Source organism: Stegostoma tigrinum, chromosome 9 (genome assembly GCF_030684315.1).
Source record: "Stegostoma tigrinum isolate sSteTig4 chromosome 9, sSteTig4.hap1, whole genome shotgun sequence".
Classification (NCBI taxonomy): domain Eukaryota; kingdom Metazoa; phylum Chordata; class Chondrichthyes; order Orectolobiformes; family Stegostomatidae; genus Stegostoma; species Stegostoma tigrinum.
The window spans coordinates 82,698,079-82,720,759 of record NC_081362.1 but is presented as its reverse complement, the minus strand read 5'-3'; the positions used below and the strand labels follow the sequence as shown (position 1 = coordinate 82,720,759).

The following is a 22,681-nucleotide window of genomic DNA, read 5'->3' as shown; positions in this document are numbered from 1 at the left end:
AATGCATTGTTAGCCACCAACAGTCCCCATTAATAGCTATTCACCCACCTAGCCAGATTGTTATCCACTCCTTTGTCTGTACAATTGTTCCTTTCTCTCTTTGGGCTCTATCCCAAGCTATTGTTTACTTCTTACCCCTCCCCCACCCTATCTTGTGTATGTAAACTGACGTTTCTCTAGATACCATCAGGTCTGAGGAAGAGTCACATGACCCAAAATGTTAACTCTGATTTCTGTCCCCAGATGCTGCCAAACCTATTGAACTTTTCCAGCAATTTCTGTTTTTGTTTCATTTTATCCCAGTTGTCTGTATCTAATATATGACTCTTTCTTATTCTTGACCTTAAGACCTCAGTATCTTTCTTCAATATTTAGCTTAACTTTGGTAGTGGGGAAAATGCTTTAATCTATCATTAAGGAAGACATCTGGATATAAATTGCCCCATTAGGAACACCCAGCATGGGTTCATGAAGGGTAGGTCATGTTTAACTAATTTGGTGGAATTCTTTAAGGACATTACTTGTATGGTGGACAGTGGGACCCTGTGGACGTGTTGTGTCTGGATTTCCAGAAGGCATTTGACAAGGTGCCACCCCAAAGGCTGCTACGTAAGATAAAGTTGCATGGCATCCTAGGTAATGTATTGGCATAGACAGAGGATTGATTGACTAGTAGAAAGCAAAGAATAGGGGTAAGTGAGTGTTTTTCTGGCTGGCGGTCAGTGGCTGGTGGTGTGCCTCAGTTCAGTGTTGGGACCACAATTGTTTACAATTAACATCGATGATTTGGAGTTGGGGACTAAGTATGGTGTGGCAAAATTTGCAGACGACACTAAGATGAGTGGTAGAGCAAAGTGTGCAGAAGACAGCGAAAGTCTGCAGATAGATAGTCTGAGTGAGTGGGCAAAGATCTGGCAGATGGAGTACAATTTTGATAAGTGTGAGGCCATCCATTTTGGTAGGAATAACAGCAAAATGGACTATGTTTTAAATGTTAAAAAATTACAGCACGCTGCTGTATAGAGGGACTTGGGTGTCCTTGGGTGCATGAATCACTGAAAGTAGGATTGCTGGTGCAGCAGCTAATTAAAAAGGCAAATGGAATTTTGTCTGTCATTGCTAGAGGGAGGCTATGCCCCAGCTTTATAGGGTCCTGGTCTGGCCACACCTGGAGTATTGTGGTAGTTTTGGTCTCCTTACTTGAGAAGGGATATACTAGCACTGGAGGGGGTGCAGAGGAGATTCACTTGGTTGATTCCAGAGTTGAGGAGGTTGGATTATGAGGAGAGACTGAGTAGGCTGGGATTCTACTCATTGGAATTCAGAAGAATGAGGGGAGATCTAATGGAAACATATAAGATTATGAAGGGAATAGATAAGGTAGAGGCAGGGAGGTTGTTTTCACTAGCAGGTGAAATTAGAACTTGGGGGCATAGTCTTAAAATAAAGGGAAGCAGACGTGGGACTGAGGTCAGGAGGAACTTCTTCTGCCAAAGGGTTGTGAATCTTTGGAATTCCCTGCCCAGTGAAGGAGTTGAAACTACCTCACCGAATGTGTTTAAGGCATGGCTAGATAAATTGTTGAACCATAAAGGAATTAAGGGTTATGGTATGTGTGCGGGTGAGTGCAGCTGAGTCTCATAAAGATCAGCCATGGTCTTTTTCAATGGCTGGGCAGGCTCAAGGGTCCAGATGGCCTACTCCTGCTCCTAGTTCTTATGTTCATACTCTTACTAGCCTTACCCTTCACTCTAACAGGAACATAATGGCTCTCAACTCTTGTTATGACACTTTTGAAGGCCACCAACATATCAGATGTCCTTTTACCTATGAACAGGCTACTCCAAACAACCTTTGAACGTTCCTGTCTCATACCATTAAAATTTGCCTTACTCCAGTTAAGAAATTTAACTTCTATGGAAGGCCTATCCTTTTTCCATAACTATTTTAAAACTAATAGAATTATGATCATTAATCCTGAAGTGTTCCTTACTAACAGTTGCCCTGCTTTATTTCTCAATGGGAGGTCATGATTTGCTCCTTCTCTAGCATGTACATTTACATATTAACAAGATGGTTATCCTGGACAACATTTGACAAACTCCTCCCTGTGTAAGTTTGCAGAAGTAAGTTTCATGGGGGTTTAAAATGATGAGAAGTTTGATCTAATTTCTGAATCTTAGATTGCAGAAGGCATACCTGCCACTGGGATGAGGGGTGTGGGAAATGCACAAATATTAATTCATGGCCTTCTGTCCCGGCTGTGTCTTTGAAAGGATGATTCTATAACCTTTGTAAATGTGTTCTTACCCCATAGCCCTGCACATCTTTATTTTAAGTACAGGGATAACAAAGTGTGGAGCTGGATGAACACAGCAGGCCAAGCAGCATCTTAGGAGCACAAAAGCTGACATTTCGGGCCTAGACTAGACTAGGCCCAAAATGTCAGCTTTTGTGCTCCAAAGATGCTGCTTGGCCTGCTGTGTTCATCCAGCTCCACACTTTGTTATCTCGGGTTCTCCAGCATCTGCAATTCCCATTATCTCTGATACAATTTATTTCAAATATGTACAACTTTGTGATTAAAAGATGTGATTGAATCTATACCCACTAGACTTCTGGTAGACAGCTCTAGATCACAGCTCTCAGTGTAGAAAGACAAATAAATATTGTTTCCTGTGGTTCTTATGCTAATGACATCAAATCTGTGCCCTTTGGGTATGAACTAACCTGCTAATTTTTCCTCCATCTTGGCTATGCCTTATTTTGTAGCCTTTGAATCACAAGGTTTTGAGTTGAAGTCCTAGCGCCAAAAACAAGGCTGACTCTTCAGTGCAGTACTTAGGGGGCCTTACGTTATCAGTTTTGTGTATTTTGGATCGGGGTTAAGGTACCTGCTTGATTGGCTGGAATTTATGGCATTATTTCAGAGAACAGCAGGTGACCACCACCAGTGTCCTGGTCAGCATGAGATTTCCAAAAGACATTTGAAAAGGTAGTGCACAGAAGACTCCTTTAGAACATAAGAGCCCGTGGCGTTGGAGGTCATATATTAGCCTGGATAGAGTATTAGCTGACTAATAGACACCAAATTGGATTAACAGGGGACATTTTCAGGGATATCAATTTGTAACTAAAGGTGTGCTGTAGGAATCTGTACTGGGGCCACAATTATATATATTAGATGTTAATGGCTTGGATGAGGGAACTGAATGTGCTATAAACAAGTTTGTTTCTGACACAAAAATAGGTGAGAAGGTAAGTGTTGAGAATAACACAAAGTCTGAATCTTGTGGTTTTTTGGCTGTGATTGTTCCATCGATTTTCATGTAGGGTTGCTCTCTGTGCAGGCTAGTGAGTTGCCTTACTGCATCCTTGACCCTATGCCATCCCTCTCATCTGATGTGCCTCATTCTACCACTTGCTGTTCCTGCAACAGCTTTCCATTGCTGAGATAGACCAGAATGGACCAGCATTTGGTGTCTGTGCTATTTTTAGAAGGCTGTTGTGCACCTGGACGAGCTCCCAATTTGGAGCTTCCCTGCATGGATCCTGACATTTGAAACAGACCTGGCAGACAAGGGAAAATTGCCCTGTTTTTCAGGAAGGGACCAGTGGTTGGGTGATACTGAGGCAGGATGATGTACTCCCCTAGGACTAGCAGGGGCAGTGGTGACACGAGACTTGGTCTGAGGTTACTTCCCAGGCCAGTTTCATCACAGCTGTCTGGAGAAAAGCCCAGCACTGTAAGGAGGTGGTCAGTGATCATCAGGCTGAGTGCCACCATCTTCTCTCAGCTACCTCACACTAACTTTATCTGTGCTACTGCGCCCACCTCCTACCAAGGCTTTTGTTCTACCACTCTCACAATTGCCTGCACCATCTTCCCTCACTCACTGTCATGCACACCATCGCCACTAATGCTACATGACGTCTGCACTGCCTAACCTATAACTCAGAACACTTGCCCACCTGCACAAAAAGAAACAGCTGTGCCACCCAATTGCATCTCCTGTAATACTTGCCCCTCCCTCATTTTTGTTCCTGGTTATGATATAGACCATGCTGGACTCATATGATTTTCCCACACTTCTTACCATAGCCATGTTGGTCAGGGCCTATGAGATCCCACCCAAAGAGTTAATGAAAGGGTACAAAATAGGTTAAGAGAATGGGTGAAAAACTTGGCACTTGAAAACAATGAGGGAAAGTGTGAGCTTGTATACTTTGTTAGGAAGCATAGAAGAGCTGAATATTATTAAAAGATGACTGCAGAAAACTGCAGTACAGGAATTTGGGAGAATCCGTGCATAAATCATAAAAAGCTAGCATTCAAGTTCAGCAGGTAACGGAAGGCAGATGGAGCGTTGACCTTTATTTTGAAGGGAGTGGAGTCTAAAAACAGAGAGGCCTTGGTAAGACAATACCAGGCACTAGTAGGATCACACCAGGAATATCATGAGCAATTTTGGTCCCCTTATCTAAGGAAAGGTGCTTTGACATTTGAGACAGTCCAGGAGAAGTTCATTAGGTTGATCCTGGTTATGCTAAAGCACTGATCAGGTTTTAGTGGTGTTCAACTTGGCACCATACTGAGCAAAAGAAAATAGATCCTGTAATTACTTCATCTGTCAGAACCTTTATGGTTTGGTGTAAACAATGCAGTGACCATTTTTCTGTTAAACCTCGCCTCTCAAAATTTCCTGCTCCAGTTTTAATTCAAAGTTGTTTGGTGAAACAAACCCGTTGATGTGACAAGTTCACCCATAACTCTTGTGCTTGTTGTACACTTTGACTCTTGGTCTGGGAAAGTCTTTTTTTTTGAAGCTATTTTCTAAAAGACTTCTCAGCCTGGTTATGGAATCCCTTCATGACTATGCTGTGTAATCTCTCCAGCTCCACAGCCTCCAACATTTCTGTGTTCCTCCTATTCTGGACATGTTTTGTGTCCCTGATTTTCTTCATTTCTTTAATGGCAGACATGCCTTCAGCCTCCATCACTCCTCCCTTCATGAACCTACCTCTCTTTTAAAACATTCCCTATAACTTCCCATTTAGATGAAGCATTTGATGAACAATCCTAATATCTCCTTATGCAACTCAGCATTTAATTTTCTTTGATAGTTCCCATGAACGCCTTGGAATATTTTGCTATGTTTGAAGTGCTATGTTGATGTAAGTGATTAGTTGTTGCTCCAGGAGATCCATATGGTATTCATGTTTACTGGAAAATTGTCCATGTTGATGCAGGCATACGTATAGTGCAGGATGGTGTGGATAGATGAGAGCTTTGGTTGGCTGAGTGCCAAAGCCAAGCAGAAGCCTCTGTCTCTTGTGTGAGTCTCTAAACGAAATACATGCCTCCTATGTGAGTCCTGTAAGTAAAGTGATCCTTTAAGTCAGTACAGAGAGATGAGTTGAGAATTGTGCAATTGCTGTCTGCTAGTTACCTAGCTAACAGTCTACTTTTTTTAGGGCATTCATTCGCAGGGATACCTTGAGTTCAATGTCAGAGGGGTTTCTTTCTCTATTCCCTTTGGCTTTCTTACTGATCAATCCTGTTGAGTTTGCACATATTCAGACTACAGCGCCATTTAAATCTAGAATACCAGTACAATCAATAATTACATTTGGCAGACTGCAATTTCCTGAGAGCTTGCACCAAAAGCTGCAAGAAAGTAATTACAGCCATCTTTAGTTCCTTATCCAGAGGCAACTGATTGCCAAGCCTTGCTCCTGCCTCGCTGAAGCGAGACAGGGCCCTTATAAGTCTGGGCTGCTCCGCTGAGTTGCAACATATCACAACTCACGCTAATTTCCTCAGTCAAGAAAACCTGATGTTTTTTCAAATCCTGATGCAAATTATTTCTTTCACAATTTCCCTTTCTCACCTCTACCCCTCCTGAAACATTTGTTTGAAGGCTTGTGTTCCTTTCAAGGCAGGGCCATCTTTACAATGCAGGTAAAGTCACCACAGCCCCACTGAACCACAGGGCTGTTCTGTCGTTAGAGAGATGACCGTGGTTTAACCGGTCACCATATCTCAGGTGAGGGAAGAGGTTGAGAAGGCGAGTCCTACGTAGGAAGCTCAGCTGTTGGCATCGCTCTGCATCACAAACCAACCATCCGGTCAACTGAATGAACCAATCCCCTATTTTTTAAATGTATGGTTTGGATTATTGCGTTGCAATGAATGGTATAAATGTTGTTGAAAGCTGCTTAAATTTAAAAAAAAATGTATATTTCAAGATAATATTGAGGTTCTAAAATCTGAGCATTAATCTAAAACCTAATCTCTCCACAGGGGGCTACTTTAATTGGTCTCTTTCCATTCATGTTGCACTGCGTCAAAGAAATGACATTAGCCAAAGTGGGTGTGTTGGTGAGATTAGCGTCCCTTGTGCTGCTGGGCTTTTCCACGCAAACCTGGATGGTGTTTCTGAGTAAGTAAACATTCTAAAACCAGAGTCTGGAAGTTACTATGTGCTATATGATCATATCGATGTGTTTGTGCCAAATTCTCTGACCTTTTATTCTGATTGAGCAGTTGATGCTTTTTGAATTTCAGTTTACAGACTTCCATGCTGAAGTGGCAGGCAAAGCAATTTGATTAAATGCATTAAACATTCATGACAATAATATTGTCCAGTGTAATTTTCAGAATTTGGATTTCTGTGCTCAAATTATATTTGTAGACTGTCATCCTCTGTAAGCAATATCAGATATATTTGATATTTGCTATTGCAAATGACCCACTTGCAGAAATTGGAACAGATTGAAATTCAGCTACTGGAAATGTTAACTGGTTTTAAACATTAAAATTGTTTTTGCATAATTCCTCATTTCTTTTGTTCCTAACTGTATGAATATATATACAAAAATTACATCACTGTAGTGAAAATTAATACCAACTGATACATTTAAGGTCAGTCACTTATTCATTTTGTTGATCCATTTGATGTGTTGAATGTTGGTGACCATCCTCCCTTGATTTCAGAAGCACATGATGGAAGATGTTCCATTATTCATGTAATGTCTGTGAACCTTCACCCTAATGAGCCAGCAGCATTTTTGATTTATTCAGTGGGTGAAGACTTCAGTGATGCTAAAGACAATGGGGAATAGTTGGAAAGACAGCTTATTCCACATATGTGAAAAATCTTTACTTTAAAGTCTAATTTGACACTGCAAATTTAAAACCAAATGGAGGTTAGCTAATTGTTTTGAGGTAGTGTCATGCATTAAATGGAAGTGCTTTGGAATCCTGGGATTTCGCTTTATAAAATCCCTCTGTACAAATAGTTATTAAGCGTGGAGAAATGTTAATAACTGTCTCACTAATAAATTGGCTTTGCTTGTCTGTTCCAATAACTCAAATCTGGGGTGAGTTTTTTAAAAGGATAAATTGCAGATTAGCTTCGTGTGGTGCTTTCCCCTGCCAAAGAGATACACGGATATGGAAAGTAAAGCGCATTGAAATTTAAAGAATCCGTGAAAACGTTCATTTACCTTTGCAGAATGTGCATCCTTTAGGCATTTCGGGAGAAGGGTTTACCCAGGTGACTTTGGAATAATGCCCAGTGAAGTGGGCTACAGCTGATCAGTATGCATCCATTCTGAGATTGTAAAAGATAGTAGTGGGAAGTGAGCAAAGACCTTTCGTGATACATGTGGTTAAGGAAGGATGGGTATCTGAAACAGCAGTTGAGAACTAAGCTTGTTTAGGATTGGGCATTTAAAACTGTAAGGATACTGTAGTGGCTCTGAATGAGAACAGGAATAACTTTAAAGGGTAAGTGAATAATTACCTAATGAAAGCTATAGTGGCATTGGAGGCAGTCCAGCGCAGGCTCACTGGGCTGAGACCTGGAATGGACGAGCTTTCCTTTGAGAGGTTGGTAGTTGGGCCTGTACTTATTGGAATTTAGAAGAATGAGAGACAACGTAATTGAAATATACAAGATTCTTAAGGGATTTTGACAGGGAAGTTGCAAATGGTTTGTTTCCCTTGTGGGAGAGTCTCAGTTCAGAGGGCGTAATCTCAGGGTAAAGCATCACCCATTTAAGACAGATGAGGAATTTCAGAACTGAGCATTATCAGATCAGCGATGATCAATTAATTTTGATTTGATTTATTACTGTCATATGTACTGAGGTACAGTGAAAAATGTCCTACATGCTTTACAGGCAGATCGTACTATACAAGTGCACCAGAGTAACAGAACAGCGTGCAGGATACAATGTCACAGCTGCAGAGAGAGGTCAACATTAACATTAAGGAGGTCCATTCAAAAGTCTGATAATAGCAGAGAGCAAGTTGTTCTTGAATCTGTTGATACGTGTATTCCAACTTTTATGCCTTCTGCCCAATTGAGGAGGTTGAAGAGAGTATAGCCCAGGTGGGAGGGGTCTTTGATTACATTGGTTGCTTTCCTGATGCAGCAGGAAGTCTATGGATAGGAGGCTGGACTGTATGATGGACTGTGTTCACGACTCTCTGTAGTTTCTTGTGGTCTTGGGAAGAGCAGTTGCCATACCATGCTGTGATGCATCCAGATACTTGCTTTCTATGGTGCATCTATAAACAATTGTAAGAGTCTTTATGGACATGTTGAATTTCCTTAGCTTCCTGAGGAAGTGGAGACTTTGTTGTGCTTTCTTGACAGTAGTGTCAGCATGGGCGGACCAGGAAAGATAGTTGGTAATCATCACTTCCAGGAATTTGATGCTCTTGATCATCTTCACCTCAACACCATTGATACAGAGGCATGCCTTCCACTCTGCTTCCGGAAGCCAATTACCAGCTCCTTCATTTTGCTGACATTGATGGAGAGATTGTTGTCTTTATACCAGGCCAGAAAGGACTGTATCCTCTTCCTGTATGAGATGCAACCAACAATGGTATTGTCATCAGCAAACTTGTAAATGGAGTTAGTGTGGAGTTTGAGCGCACAGTCATCTGTGTACAAAGAATTTAGGAGGGGGCTGAGTACATAGCCATGCGAGGCCTTGCTGTTGAGGATTATGTTGGAGGAGGTGTTGTTGCCTACCTTTATTTAACAGCGTTTTGTTGGTCAGGAAGTTGAGAATCCAGCTAGAGGAGGGGAGCAGAGACTTAGGTCCTAGAGTTTGGAGATGAGTTTATTTGGAATTATGGTGTTGAATGGTAGAGCGATGGGCTGAGTGGCTTACTTCTGTTCCCACATCTTATGGTCTTGTGACACCTGTTCTAAAAACCTGCATAGAATCTAGGAACAGGAATACATCTTTTGGTCCTTCAAACGTATTCTGCCATTTTAATATGACTGTGACTGATCCTATAAATTTTAAAGACATCCGAACTTCTTTGAATATATTCAGTAACTTGGCCTCCACAGCCTGTGTAGTAGAAAATCCCAGGTTCACTGCTGTTTGAGTGAAGAAATCTTTTCTCACCTCATTCCCAAATGCCTAACCTAACATCCTGACACTCTGACCCCTGGTTCTGGACTACCCAGCCAGAAAAACGTTCCTCCTTGCATGTCTGTTCAGCCTTTTTAGAATTTGATACAATTCAATCAGATGCCTTCTCATCCTTCTAAAGTCTCGTGAATACAAGACCAGTTAAGTCAATATCTTCTCGCACAACAGCCCTGCTATCCTTGACATCAGGCTAGTGAAACTTTGCTGCACTTCCTCAGTGGCAGGTTTATCCTTCCTTAAATCGGGAGACAGGAAATGTGTGCTTTCTTTGCTCAGTTTGAGCAGAATACCACCAGTGTGGTGACGTCAGCCCTGACAGCCCCAGATACACCGTACCCACTGTCACTGATGCAGACGTCAGATCGGTGTTCCTGGGAGTTAACCCGAGGAAGGCGACAAGCCCAGATGGTGTCCTCAGCCAAGCACTCCGATTCTGTGTGGACCAACTGGTGGACGTATTTGTTGACACTTCCAGCCTCTCTTTCTTACGAGCCGAAGACCACCGTCATTCCTGTACTCAAGATAACACATGCAGTGTGCCTTAAAGGCCTTGATGACAACTGACCAATAAATCTGACTTCAATAAACAAAGTGCTTTGAGAGGTTGGTCATGACCCATATCAACTCTAGTCTCCCAACCTGCCTTGATCCTCTGTAATTTGCCTACCTACGTAACAGGTCCACAAAGGATGCCATATCCTTAGTCCTGCACTCATCCCTGGACCAGTTGGACAACAAAGACACCTATTTCAGACTCCTTATTGACTACAGCTCCGCTTTCAACACCTTATTCCCTCCAGACTGATCTCAAAACTGTGTGACCTTGGTCTTGCCTCTGCCATCTGCAATTGGATCCTCATTTTTCTGACCCATAGGCCACACTCAGTGAGGAGAGGTAACTGCACCTCCTTTATAATAGCACTCAACACTGGAGTCTCCCAAGGATGTACCCTCATCCTCCTACTGTACTCACTGACTCACTGTACTCCCATGGTTGTGTAGCCAAATTCTGAATGAATGCCACCTACATTTTGCTGGTGATGCTACCATAGTGGGAAGGATATTTAACAACGATGAGTCAAAACACACAGAAGGGAGATGGAGGGCTTGATGATGTGGTGCAATGAAAATAATCTGGTTCTCAATGTCGGCAGAACTGAAGAACTGACCATTGACTTCATACAGAAAAGAGGTGAGCATGTCCCCATCTACATTAATGGAACTGAGGCTGAGAGAGTGAAGAGCATCAAGTTTCTCCCAGTGACAATATCTGACGACCTGTCCTGGACTCCCTGCGAAAGTGTGACAGTGAAGGAGGCACAACAACACCTCTTCTTCCTCAGGTGGCTCAGGAAATTTTCCATGTCCTTTAGAACCTTCACGAACTTCTACAGATGCACCATTGAAGGCATACTGTCTGGGTGTACAGTACCCTTCTTTTTAGACCTGATATGTTAACTGCTACCCCAGGACTGTAAGAAACTACAGAAGGTTGTGTGCACAGCCCAGACTGTCACGGAAGGCATCCTTCCATCCATGGACCCTAATTACACAGCTCGCTGCTGCAGAAAGATAGCCAACGTCATCAAAGACCCATTGCACCCTGGTGATATCCAAAAAAACTGTGGATGCTGTAAATCGGGAACAAAAACAAAATTGCTGGAAAAGCTCAGATCTGGCAGCATCTGTGAAGGAGGAAATAGAGTTAATGTTATGGATCCGGTGACCCTTCCTCAGAGCATTGCACCCTGGCAATGACCTCCTACAATCTGTTCTGTCAGGTAGAAGATACAGAAGCCTGAACACACACGAGCAGGTTCAGGAAGAGCTTCTGTCTGGCTGTTATTGGACTGTTGAATGGACTTTGGCCTCAAATGATATAACCTGCGGGCTTCTGTGTCTTTTTGATCTGTACATCCTTTTGTTGTAGTGATCTTGCTTGTAAACAAAGCTTTCCACAGTATTTTACATGTGACAATGAATAAATAAATGAATGAATGAATGAATCAATCAATCAATCAATCAGTCAGGTGTGGTCTCAACAAAGCCCTGTATAACTGCAGTAAGACATCCCTCCTTCTGAATTTAAATCACCTTGCAACGAAGGCCAATCTACCATCTGTTGTCTTAATTACTTGCTGCATTGCCTGTCTACTTTCATTGACTGGTGTACAAAGGACAGACAAATCCGTTTGTTTGTCCATCCATCATAGTCTACTCTGATCCTCTTCTGATGTCCCCTTTTCAGAATGAACTGGATAGGAGGAGGATTTGGAATCTATGGCCGCTGTTTTTATTTCCTTTCTATAGTTTCCTAGTTGTAGTCCATGATCCCATTCTGGTTGAAACCAGTTAACACAGCACAGACCTGGAGCTTTAAACAGGTAGTTCTCAGGTTTGAATAATCCTGTATCAGACCACTGCGATGTAGTTTTCCCACAAACCCTTCATGGAGTAAATGGGAATTGATGATTTCCTCTGCTCGAAACTAGATTTGAACATTTGCTGGAAAGGGACTGCAGATTGATGGTGATTTATATATATATTATTATAAAACGATCCTAACAACATCTTGAAAGACAAGATAATAAGAACACTGATTAAGGTAATAGTTGATCTGATTTTGGCCTCCACGTACTTGCCTGCTGGCACTCTGCATCCCCTGACTGCCTTGCATATCAAAAATCAATTCAGCCCTGCATAAATTCATTCACATTCCCTCAGTGCTTTCTGGAGAAGAAAATTCCACTAACAACAGTCTGATAGGGAAGAAAAAAACCTCATCCCTTCCAGCTTATTCCCATTGAAGTTGCATTAGGAGTGAAGGTAGTCAAGGAAAAGTGGGAATGGCGCTTGCACAGACACAAGGCTTTGACTGATCAGAAGCTTTTGCAAATAAATGTGGTGTACAGAAATCATCATTAACCTTCATATTTATATTCCAAACTATCTGTAGGGATTTCCATCTTAATGCCTTCCACTACAAATGGAAAGTTACGTTTTTTTTTGTTCTAGAACCTTCTCTTTGTAGTAAAAACCGAAAGAACTGCAGATGCTGTAAATCAGGAACAAAAGCAAAATTGCTGGAGAGGCTCAGCAGGTCTGGCAGCATCTGTGAAGGAAAAAACACAGTTAACGTTTTGGTGACCCTTGCTCAGAACTAACGGTGGCTGAGAATACGTCAGTTTGTATGCAGAAAAAAGGGAAGTGGTCTACTGCATTTGCTGCTCACAATGTGGTCTCCTGTACATTGGGGAAATGAAACGTTGACTTGGTGACCGCTTCGCAGAACATCTACGTTCTGCTTGCAAAAAAGACCCTGAATTATCTCTCTGATGAAGGGTCAAGGCCCGAAACGTCAGCTTTTGTGGTCCTGAGATGCTGCTTGGCCTGCTGTGTTCATCCAGCCTCTCATTTTATTATCCTGAATTATCTGTTGTCTGCCACTTTAATGCACCACCCTGCTCCCTGGCCAGCATCTCTGTCTCTGGCTTGCTGCAGTGTTCCAGCGAAGCCCAACGCAAGCTGGAGGAACCTCAATTTCTGCTTGGGGGCCTACAGCCCTCCAGACACCATATTGAGTTCAATAATTTTAGGACCTAAACTCTCCCATGTCCCACCTGCTACCCTACATACCAGGCCTTGTTACCACATAGCCTGCCATTACACACCCACTGTTGTTAGTCACTAACAGTCTCTAGTAATTGGAGATAATGGGAACTGCAGATGCTGGAGATTCCAAGATAATAAAATGTGAGGCTGGATGAACACAGCAGGCCAAGCAGCAGGCTGACCTATCCCCTCCCTACCTCCCCACCTACACCCTCTCCACCTATCTTCTTTACTCTCCATCTTCGGTCCGCCTCCCCCTCTCTCCCTATTTATTCCAGTTCCCTCCCCCCATCCCCCTCTCTGATGAAGGGTCTAGGCCCGAAACGTCAGCTTTTGTGCTCCTGAGATGCTGCTTGGCCTGCTGTGTTCATCCAGCCTCACATTTTATTAGTCTCTATTAATTACTGTTCACTCTCCCAGGCAGATCATTAGCAACTCCTTTGTCTGTCCAACTGTCTGTCTCCCTCTTTGGGCCCTACCTATCAGCTACTTCCTACCCCTCCCACCTCCCTATTTTCTGCATATAAATTGACCTTTTCCCAGACACCATCAGTTCTGAGGAAGGGTCACCGGACCCAAAATGTCAACTGTTTTTTTCCCTCATAGATGCTGCCAGACCTGCTGAGCCTCTCCAAGTTTGTTTTTGTCCCTCCTCTTCTTAGTATCTCCTTCTCTCCAGTAAGCTTGCCTTTTATTTATCATGTGCCCAATCTTTTGAATTAGCAGATATAGTTCTCTCTTTTTAAAAAAAAATCTAGTTACGTTATAGGAGGGCAGTGATATTTTACATCAGGGGATTAGAGCAATTTAATATTCACAAGCTCGAATATCTTTTCTGCATTCTTGGTACAATTGCAATCAACCTCCAGATATAACCTTGGTTAAACAATTTAGGGTTGGATCAGAATTCTTCTCCCCTCCCTGTTGTGCAATTGGAACATAAAACATTTTAAAATTTATTTTTGAAGAGGTGAGGTGAAATATCAGTAACTAGAAGATACTGTGTGCACGCTCTGAAATAAACACCATCTGTAGCATATGTCTGTTATTTCTGGTTAGTTTGCACCTTAATCGAAGTTTTTTAAATTATATTTAATGACAAGTCCGCAGATGAGTTTCCCAATATGTTATAGTTCAGGGTTGTTGACTTGCTCGCCGAGCTGGCTTGTTCTTGTTCATCATGTTAGGTGACATCATCATTTGAGCCTCCAATGAAACAATGTTATTCTACTCCTCTTGGAATTTATACTTCTTGATCTGTTATGGTGAGTGGTGTCATTTCCAGTTTTGATCTGTATAGGTTTGTATATGGGGTCCAATTCTATAAGTTTGTTGATTATGTTACGGGTGGAGAACCATGCCTCTTGGAATTCCCATGTGTGTCTACGTGCAAGGAATTCCGAGAGGCATGGTCCTCCACCCATAACACAATCAACAAACTTAGAATTGAACCCCATATACAAACACATTCAGATCAAAACAGGAAATGACGCTACTCACCACAACAGACCAAATAGCAAAAATTCCAAATGGAGTAGAATGACATTGTTTCAACATTTTGATTTTGTTTCCATTCCACTAGCGACAGGCTGAGATGCTGTCCTTAGACGAGCACTTTGATCCTGTACTGGCCAGCGAGCGAAGGTATGCACTGTCATCATCAACCTCTGCCTCCTACAAGCCAAAGTTCCCACTTGCTTCAAAAAGACCACCATCATCCCAGTAGCTAAAAAAGCACATGCAACATACTTTAATGACTACACCCAGTGGCTCTGACTTCTCCATAATTATGAAGTACTTTGAGGGTCTTGTCACGATCCACATCAACTCTTCTTTCTCAGTCTGCCTTGATCTCCTGAAATTTCCTACCGACATAATGGGTTCACAGTGGATGCCATTTCCCTAGCTCTGCTTCCCTGGAATGTCCGGATAACAAGGACACCTACATCAGACTCCAGCTCATTGACTACAGCTCGGTCTTCAACACCATTGTCCCCTCCAGACTGATCTTAGAACTGTGTGACCTTGGCCCTCTACACCTGGATCCTCAGTTTTCTGACCTATAGGCTGCAATCAGGGAAGGTGTGTAACTGCACCTCCTCCACAATAACACTCAACACTGGAACCCCTTACGGATATGTTCTTACCCTCCTACTGTATTCCTTTGTACACCCATGATTGTGCAGCCGAATTCTGAACGAATGCCATCTACAAATTTGCTGATGAGTCAGAATAGGAAAAGGAGATAGACGGCTTTGTGATGTGGTGCGATGATAACAACCTCTCTCTTGATGTTGACTAAACAAAAGAACTGATCATTCCCATAAGTAAAAAAGGAGAACAATGGAGCAGAGATTGACAGCATCAAATTCTTAGGAGTGATGATAATCGACAATCTGTGCTGGACTTCCAGTAAACATGCAACAGTCAAGAAGGCACAGTAACACCTTCCTCCTCAGGTGACTCAGGAAAATGGACATGTCCATAAGGACCCTCACCAACGTTTACAGTTGCACCACAGAAAGCATACTGTTGGGGTGGCTAATGGCGTGGTATGGCAACTATTACGCCCAGGACTTTGAGAAACTACAGAAAAGTTGTGTGCACAGTCCAGACCCCCATGGAAGCCACGCTCCCATCCGTGGACTCTATTTACACCTCTCATTGCTGTGGAAAGACTGCCAACATCATCAAAGATCAATCCCATCCTGGTAATGCCCTCCTACAACCTCTTCCATCAAGCAATAGGTACAAAAGCTTGAACACATGCACCAGCAGGTTCAAGAACAGCTTCTTCCATGCCATTATTAGTCCAATGAATGGACTGTCTAACATCAAATAACATTGATCTTGTTAATGTTGATCTTGCTTTGTGTTCATTCTGTGAGGTGTAAACTGTCCAAGTTCTTTTACCCTACAATCTGTATGTCAAAGCTTACTGTGACCTGCTTGTGCTGCTCGCAACCGAAGCTTTTCGCTGTACTTAGGTACACATGATAATAAATCAAATCAACCATAGGCTTTACGGATTGGATTCTTGGGCCATGACGACCTGGCATTGAAGATTAATGCTGAAGCTATGTCATAGATAAATATGATCTACTTCCTGCATTATGCTACTTGTTCACCAATGTTCAGTCTGTTACGCGTGAGAAATGTTGGAATTTAACACACACTCTTTTCCAGTCAAGCCTGTTAGTATAACAGCATTCACTGGAAGTCTGTTGACGTGGAGTAAATTTATCTTTATGCTTGGTGCAATGAATGTTAAGGAAAGGCAAGCTTACAGATACTTGAAACTGTGAGACACATGGAAAGTTACACTTTGAAATCATTTTGGCACAGGCAGAGAATAAAGTAAGGAAAGGTTGAGGTTTCACAGGGACCATGACTAATTTTCCTTTGTGACCAATAAAATGCTTTGTGTATTCTTCAGAGATGGAAGGTCAAATGTGTGCTATGGTGCAGATGGTTACAGGGCCCTTTGAGCCCAAAAAAAGGAATGTATTTGTGAATCTAATAATTATATTACAGGAATGGGTTCATTTATTCAATCTGTCCATGTACTGTACAGTAAAATTGATGTAGCATTACCAAGAATTCTTGACTAGTAAAATTTAAAATATTGCAATGTACAGCCAAGCAATTAATCCCACCTTCACGTTGCAAATATCTGAATCCTCTTGTAGGGACTTAATGAGCTAAAAATTCTTGACAATAATTCAACCTTTGTTATTCATTAGATGCAATTACTTCCTAGTAGTTTACAATTGGATCAGCAGGATATAGACTTAAAGTTGTTCCACAATATTTGATTGTTTGGCTTTATGAATGTTGGAGCAGTAGAAGCTATCTCTCTGGTTTAGTGTCACGTCATTCACACCAGTGGATCTTGTTCTAATCAGTAGTAATTTTTATTACCTGATTTCTAGTTCGTTAAAAGTGTGACATTGGGTGATTATGAAATAGCAGGAATTCACTTGTCTTCAGTCAAGTGACACGCTAATTGTAAAACCTGCTTCAATTTATGCCAGAAATGATAATGAACAGGATACAGTTTTCACCATAACATTGTTACCCGACTAATCTTTATGTTGAACAGTAACAAAATGAACAATTCTTGCCGCAGTTGCAAGCTAACCTGCTCTTCAGTTACTCAGCAGCTTTATTAAGGAAAAATATGGAGTCATGCCAACTGCCAATTATCTGGGGTGTTTATCTTTGTCTCTGGCATATTCTAATCATGTGTTTATTAGGGAATGTCCTCAGATCTTAATTATAGTTGCTGAGTCTTGGCATGCTAAACTGCTGGGTAAAATTGCTAATAGGACTGAAAAGCTGCCCTTTCATGTGGAATTGGTGAGATATATTTAACAATTAGGTGGAATATGCCAGTGATTACCCACTAGGGCCAGCTGGAGGTCTAACCACTTTGAAGGTATACCACACTTACTAAATAGGTTCTCACTCCTGTTCCTCAAGGTCCCTCTAATTCTTGCACTAACCTTTTATGAATCTCGAGTTGTAAGGTCATGTTTAATGGAAATAGATCATTGGGGTACTAAGTACTTCTTTGCACCTTAATTTGCTTAGATTGATGGGACTGCTACTTGATTCAGAAAGTTATTCAGTGGAAGTACTGAGGGGGAAAAATGGCAGGGGAATTAAAGTGAAGTGGTAAACCTAGCACCTCTGTTTTAATTCAGTTACAGCTGAGCAGATGGAGCTAAAATCTCTTCCAGTATGCCTCTTAATTCAGCACCCTGCTGGTCTTAAGAAATGAGAACTGTAGCATAATAAAGACAGGTGATATGATAAGCTCTTAATCTTCTCCTGAAGTAACATGCAGAACCAAACAATAGATGTCTATGGTGGATGCCTTGTCTGATGCCCCATCCTAGAATCATCCCAATCAGCAATCTAAATGCTTTGTTTGTCCCTGAGAATTAACTTTTTGAATCTGACAACGTATCACAATCCTGACATACATTAAAATTAAACTAGTTCCTTGGGTAAAATTTACGAAATATTAGGTAGTTATGACACTTTGTCAAAGAGTCAGAAGTTCAGAGATTCAAGAGCCAGTCTGAGACTTGAGCACGTTGTCTGTTTTGATACTTTGGTGTTATACTGAGAGAGTGCTGCAATGTTTGAAGTGCACCTTTCAAATTAAATATTGAACTGAAGGTTTTTCTTCTCTTGTGTAAAATATCCTATGACACTATTTGAAGAAATACTGGAATTCTTCAAGTTCTGTTTGATATTTATCCCTTAATCAAAATTACTAAAATGGATCACATTCCAAAAAGGTTGGCAGTAAAATATTTTAAGATGTCCTGAAGTCAAAAAAGACACTACGTAGTACAGAGATAATGGGAACTGCAGATGCTGGAGAATCCAGGATAATAAAATGTGAGGCTGGATGAACACAGCAGGCCAAGCAGCATCTCAGGAGCACAAAAGCTGACGTTTCGGGCCTAGACCCTTCATCAGAGAGGGGGATGGGGTGAGGGTTCTGGAATAAATAGGGAGAGAGGGGGAGGCGGACCGAAGATGGAGAGAAAAGAAGAAACTTCCCCCACCGTATCCCTAAACCAACCCAGTTCGTCCCCTCCCCCACTGCACCACACAACCAGCCCAGCTCTTCCCCTCCACCCACTGCATCCCAAAACCAGTCCAACCTGTCTCTGCCTCCCTAACCTGTTCTTCCTCTCACCCATCCCTTCCTCCCACCCCAAGCCGCACCTCCATCCTCTACCTACTAACTTCATCCCACCTCCTTGACCTGTCCGTCTTCCCTGGACTGACCTATCCCCTCCCTACCTCCCCACCTATACTTTCCTCTCCACCTATCTTCTTTTCTCTCCATCTTCGGTCCGCCTCCCCTTCTCTCCCTATTTATTCCAGAACCCTCACCCCATGCCCCTCTCTGATGAAGGGTCTAGGCCCGAAACGTCAGCTTTTGTGCTCCTGAGATGCTGCTTGGCCTGCTGTGTTCATCCAGCCTCACATTTTACTATGTAGGTACAGTTTCAATTTATAAAAATATATCTTTTTTTCTAAATGGTCCATTTCGACGCCTCCCACTTGTACTCACCTGAATGGATCTATATGAAGCTTATTTCTCTGCGCAAATTAAGAACGGAGTATTGATCATGTGTTTCAAATTTTAATCTTTCAGGTGCGGTAATAAACAGCTTTTCTGGATTCACTGGAGCTGTGCTTCAGTCTCTGGCATCTAGTATCGTAGAACAAAAAGAACAAGGTCAATATTGCAGGTTTGCTTGTGAAATTAAATTCAATGATTTTGTGATAATTTTGTTTGACTTGCATTCATTACAAATGGTTTAAAATGTGATCTTAATCTCACTTTAATATTAAAGCGCTCAAGCTTTCATGAGCTGTCCATACCCAATCCTGCTCCTCTGCTTCTTGGCTTGCTGTATTCATCCAGCTCTACACCTTGTTATCGCATACTTCCTTGTAAACTCTTTTTTTAAAGTAACTCTGGCAGAGACAAAGGTAATACAAAGAAGTGGCAATGTAGCCATATTTTCTACAAAAATGACACAAAAATGTCAGCAACTTTTGAGAGGAGGGTCTTAATATATTGATCTCTTCAATAGAAAACCAGATAGTTCCAAGGTCAGTTGGCCATTCATGAACAAAGGCCCGACAACTCAGTTTCACATTTTAAATAGGTTTCTCTGACGACTTTCATCAAACTAGGGATAAATGTCTGATTCAACTGGAATTGGCATGTTACATCATTTTATGTTTACACATTCCTCCCATATTGTTTGTTGTGCTTTGCCTCTTTTTTTCCTGGTATTTTACCTTCTGTGCCAAGGACTGCCATGCCCTTGTCATCTCATAAATTAAAATGCTAATTTCCATTCAACTGTACAGCCATTTGCTTTGCCACTTTAAAAAAAAGTTTATAGGATGTTAGCATCACAGGCTGAGTTGGCATTTATCGCCAATCCCTAATTGTCCTGGAGAATGTGTTGGCGAGATGTCTTTTTGATCTACTGCAGTCTTGCGGAGATCAGTGTGGTGCTATTAGGAATGAGATTTCACAACTCAATGAGAGTAAAAGAATGGTGATCCTAGTTGCAAGATGTAACTTGGAGATGAACATGTATTTGATGGTGATCCTGTGTATCTGGATGGTAGAGATTGTAGGTTTTGAAGGTTCGTAAGGGTGGGGGTGTCGTATTGTAATGATGTTTCTTGATTAGCAACCCAGAGGATCAAGATCAGGCTTAATGCTCCGAGACCATGGGTTCTAATCCCACTCTGGGATCTGGTAAAACCTGAATTCAGTTAATAACTTTGGAAAATAAAGCTATGGCTGAAGCTTCCGTTATTTTGGTTAAGTCCAAATTACATTGAGTTTTTGGACGGATTTCTTCTGCAAGGCCTGTGAATTTTCTCACAGTGTCTTACCGAACCTATCTCATCAAGTACCCTTCCAGTCGCTATGATATGCCTCAAGTGGATACGAACCCACCTTAGAATGCATCATTCTTGGGACAACCCGTCACTCAGCGGAAATCCTGGAATTCACTGGCACCCCTTGTACCTGTGCTATTTTTAAAAGCCTGTTGTGCAGCTAGACAAGCACTGTTAGCAAGCAACTTTCCTTCATTGTTCTCGATGTTTGCCCCAGGCATAGTAGAAAGGGGTAAGTTGTCAACTCCCTTTGCATGTAGGAGCCAGGAATTCCTGCTTGTCAGGGTGGTGCGGAGGTGAGGCTTCCTGTCTCCCTCAGGACCAGCAGTGGAAGCCATAACATGAGACCGTGCCAGCCTTGGTTTAAGATAGCTACCCATGTTAAAACAGACTCAGCTATCTGAAGGAATGCTCAGCACTGAAGGAAGAACATCAATGACCTTCTCTGCCAACATAAGTGCCACCTTCTTTCCATACTTAGCACTCACTACCTCTGTTACTGTACACATGTCCCACCAAGTGTCTCCAGTCTGCCACTCTTACTATTGCCTGCAATGTCTTCCCTCACTCACTGTCACCCACCCAACCCATGTTGCCACTAGCCCTGAATGTCCTCTTTTGGGATGCCTCGCCACTTGCTCCAAAAGTAAGAACTGTATCATCTACTTTACTGTTTCCGTAATCCCTGACACACACACACGCTACAGCCGGAAATCAGCCTCTGCGTGGGTTTCCTCCGGGTGCTCAGGTTTCCTCCCACAGTCCAAAGATGTGCAGGCTAGATGGATTGGTCATGCTAAATGGCCCGTAGTGTTCAGGGGTATGTGGGTTATATGGGGATGGGTGGGATGCTTCAAAGGGCAGTGGACTTGTTGGGCTGAAGGGCCTGTTTCCACACTCTAGGTAATCTAATCTAATCTAAACAGGAGCAGAAAGAGTTTGACATTTGGCGCTCTCCAATCTCTGTGGAGAGCATACTGACTATTACAGGCCTGGTCTAAGCACCTGAACTGTGTCAGGGTCCGCTGAATGAAGGCTATCCACCTTGCCTGTATGAGGACTGCTATCAACCATGACCAGCGTTCTACCTTTATGTCTGCACTACATGGCATGGCAAGACAGAAGTACAGAGGTTAGGCAGCACATTGGCTGTATGAGGCAGCATTGCTAACCACTCTACCCTGGACCCAGGTTCGATTCTACCCTCTTGTGCTTGTTTGCGTGAGTTTCCTCTGGCACTCCGGTTTCCTCCCACAGTCTAAAGATGTGCAGGTTAGGGGGATTGGCCATGCTAAATTTCCAACAGTGTTCAGGGATGTGTAGGCTTACTGGATTAACCATGAGAAATATGGGGTTATAGGTTGGGAGGGTGTGTATGGTCTGGGTGGGATGCTCTTTGGAGGGTCAGTGTGGACTCGCTAGGCCAAATAGCCTGCTTCGTCTCTATATGTATTCTATGATTCTACAGATTTTATGGTGATGTGAGCCTAGTAACTCTGGTTGAGGGGGCAAAATGCAAAAGAACCAGAGCAGGCAATGCAAGGTCAGAATGGTGAGAGTATCCAGGTCGGCAAAGAATGAAAGAGCTCTCTAACTGCGAGCAAAGAACCTGCAGACGTAGCATAGTCCATTCCATGAGCTGGGTACAAGTCCCTGAGTGCATAGTCTTTTTAGTAAAGCATTAAAATGGTAGCTGTCAGTGTCACCAACAGTGCAACATTAAAGTATGGAAGCATTTTTAAGCGGATTGGTGATGTATCATGGGGGTTTTTACAGAGTAATACATATGCCAGAGGATTTGGAGAATTTCCGAGATGCTGGAGCCTGGTGATCATCGAATCCCCCAGTGTTGAAACAGGCCCTTCAACCCAACAAGTCCACACCAACCTTCAGAGCACCCCATCCAAACCCATCCCTCTATGACCCACCTTATCTCCACATTCCTGAACACTCTCAGAAATTTAGCATGGCCAATCCACCTAGCCTGCACATCTTTGGACTGTGGGAGGAAACTGGAGCACCCAGAGGACATCCACGCAGACACGTGGAGAATGTGCAAACTCTACACAGACAGTCGCCAAGGGCAGAATTGAACCGGATCCCCGTCTCTGTGAGGCAGCAGTGCTAACCACTGAGCCACTATGCTGCCCGT

The 22,681-nt window shown here is 42.6% G+C and overlaps 1 protein-coding gene across 4 annotated transcripts in view; it reads left to right on the top strand.

Annotated features, from left to right (window-relative positions):
- Positions 1-22,681, top strand: part of zgc:174356 (uncharacterized protein LOC100137120 homolog) — a 117,913-nt gene that overhangs the window by 42,395 nt on the left and 52,837 nt on the right. For all 4 annotated transcript variants that reach the window (XM_048536841.2, XM_048536842.2, XM_048536845.2 and 1 more), the window contains exons 4-5: positions 6,305-6,443; positions 19,256-19,339. In XM_048536841.2, the coding sequence (XP_048392798.1) occupies positions 6,305-6,443; positions 19,256-19,339 (223 nt within the window). The remainder of the gene's footprint in view (positions 1-6,304; positions 6,444-19,255; positions 19,340-22,681) is intronic.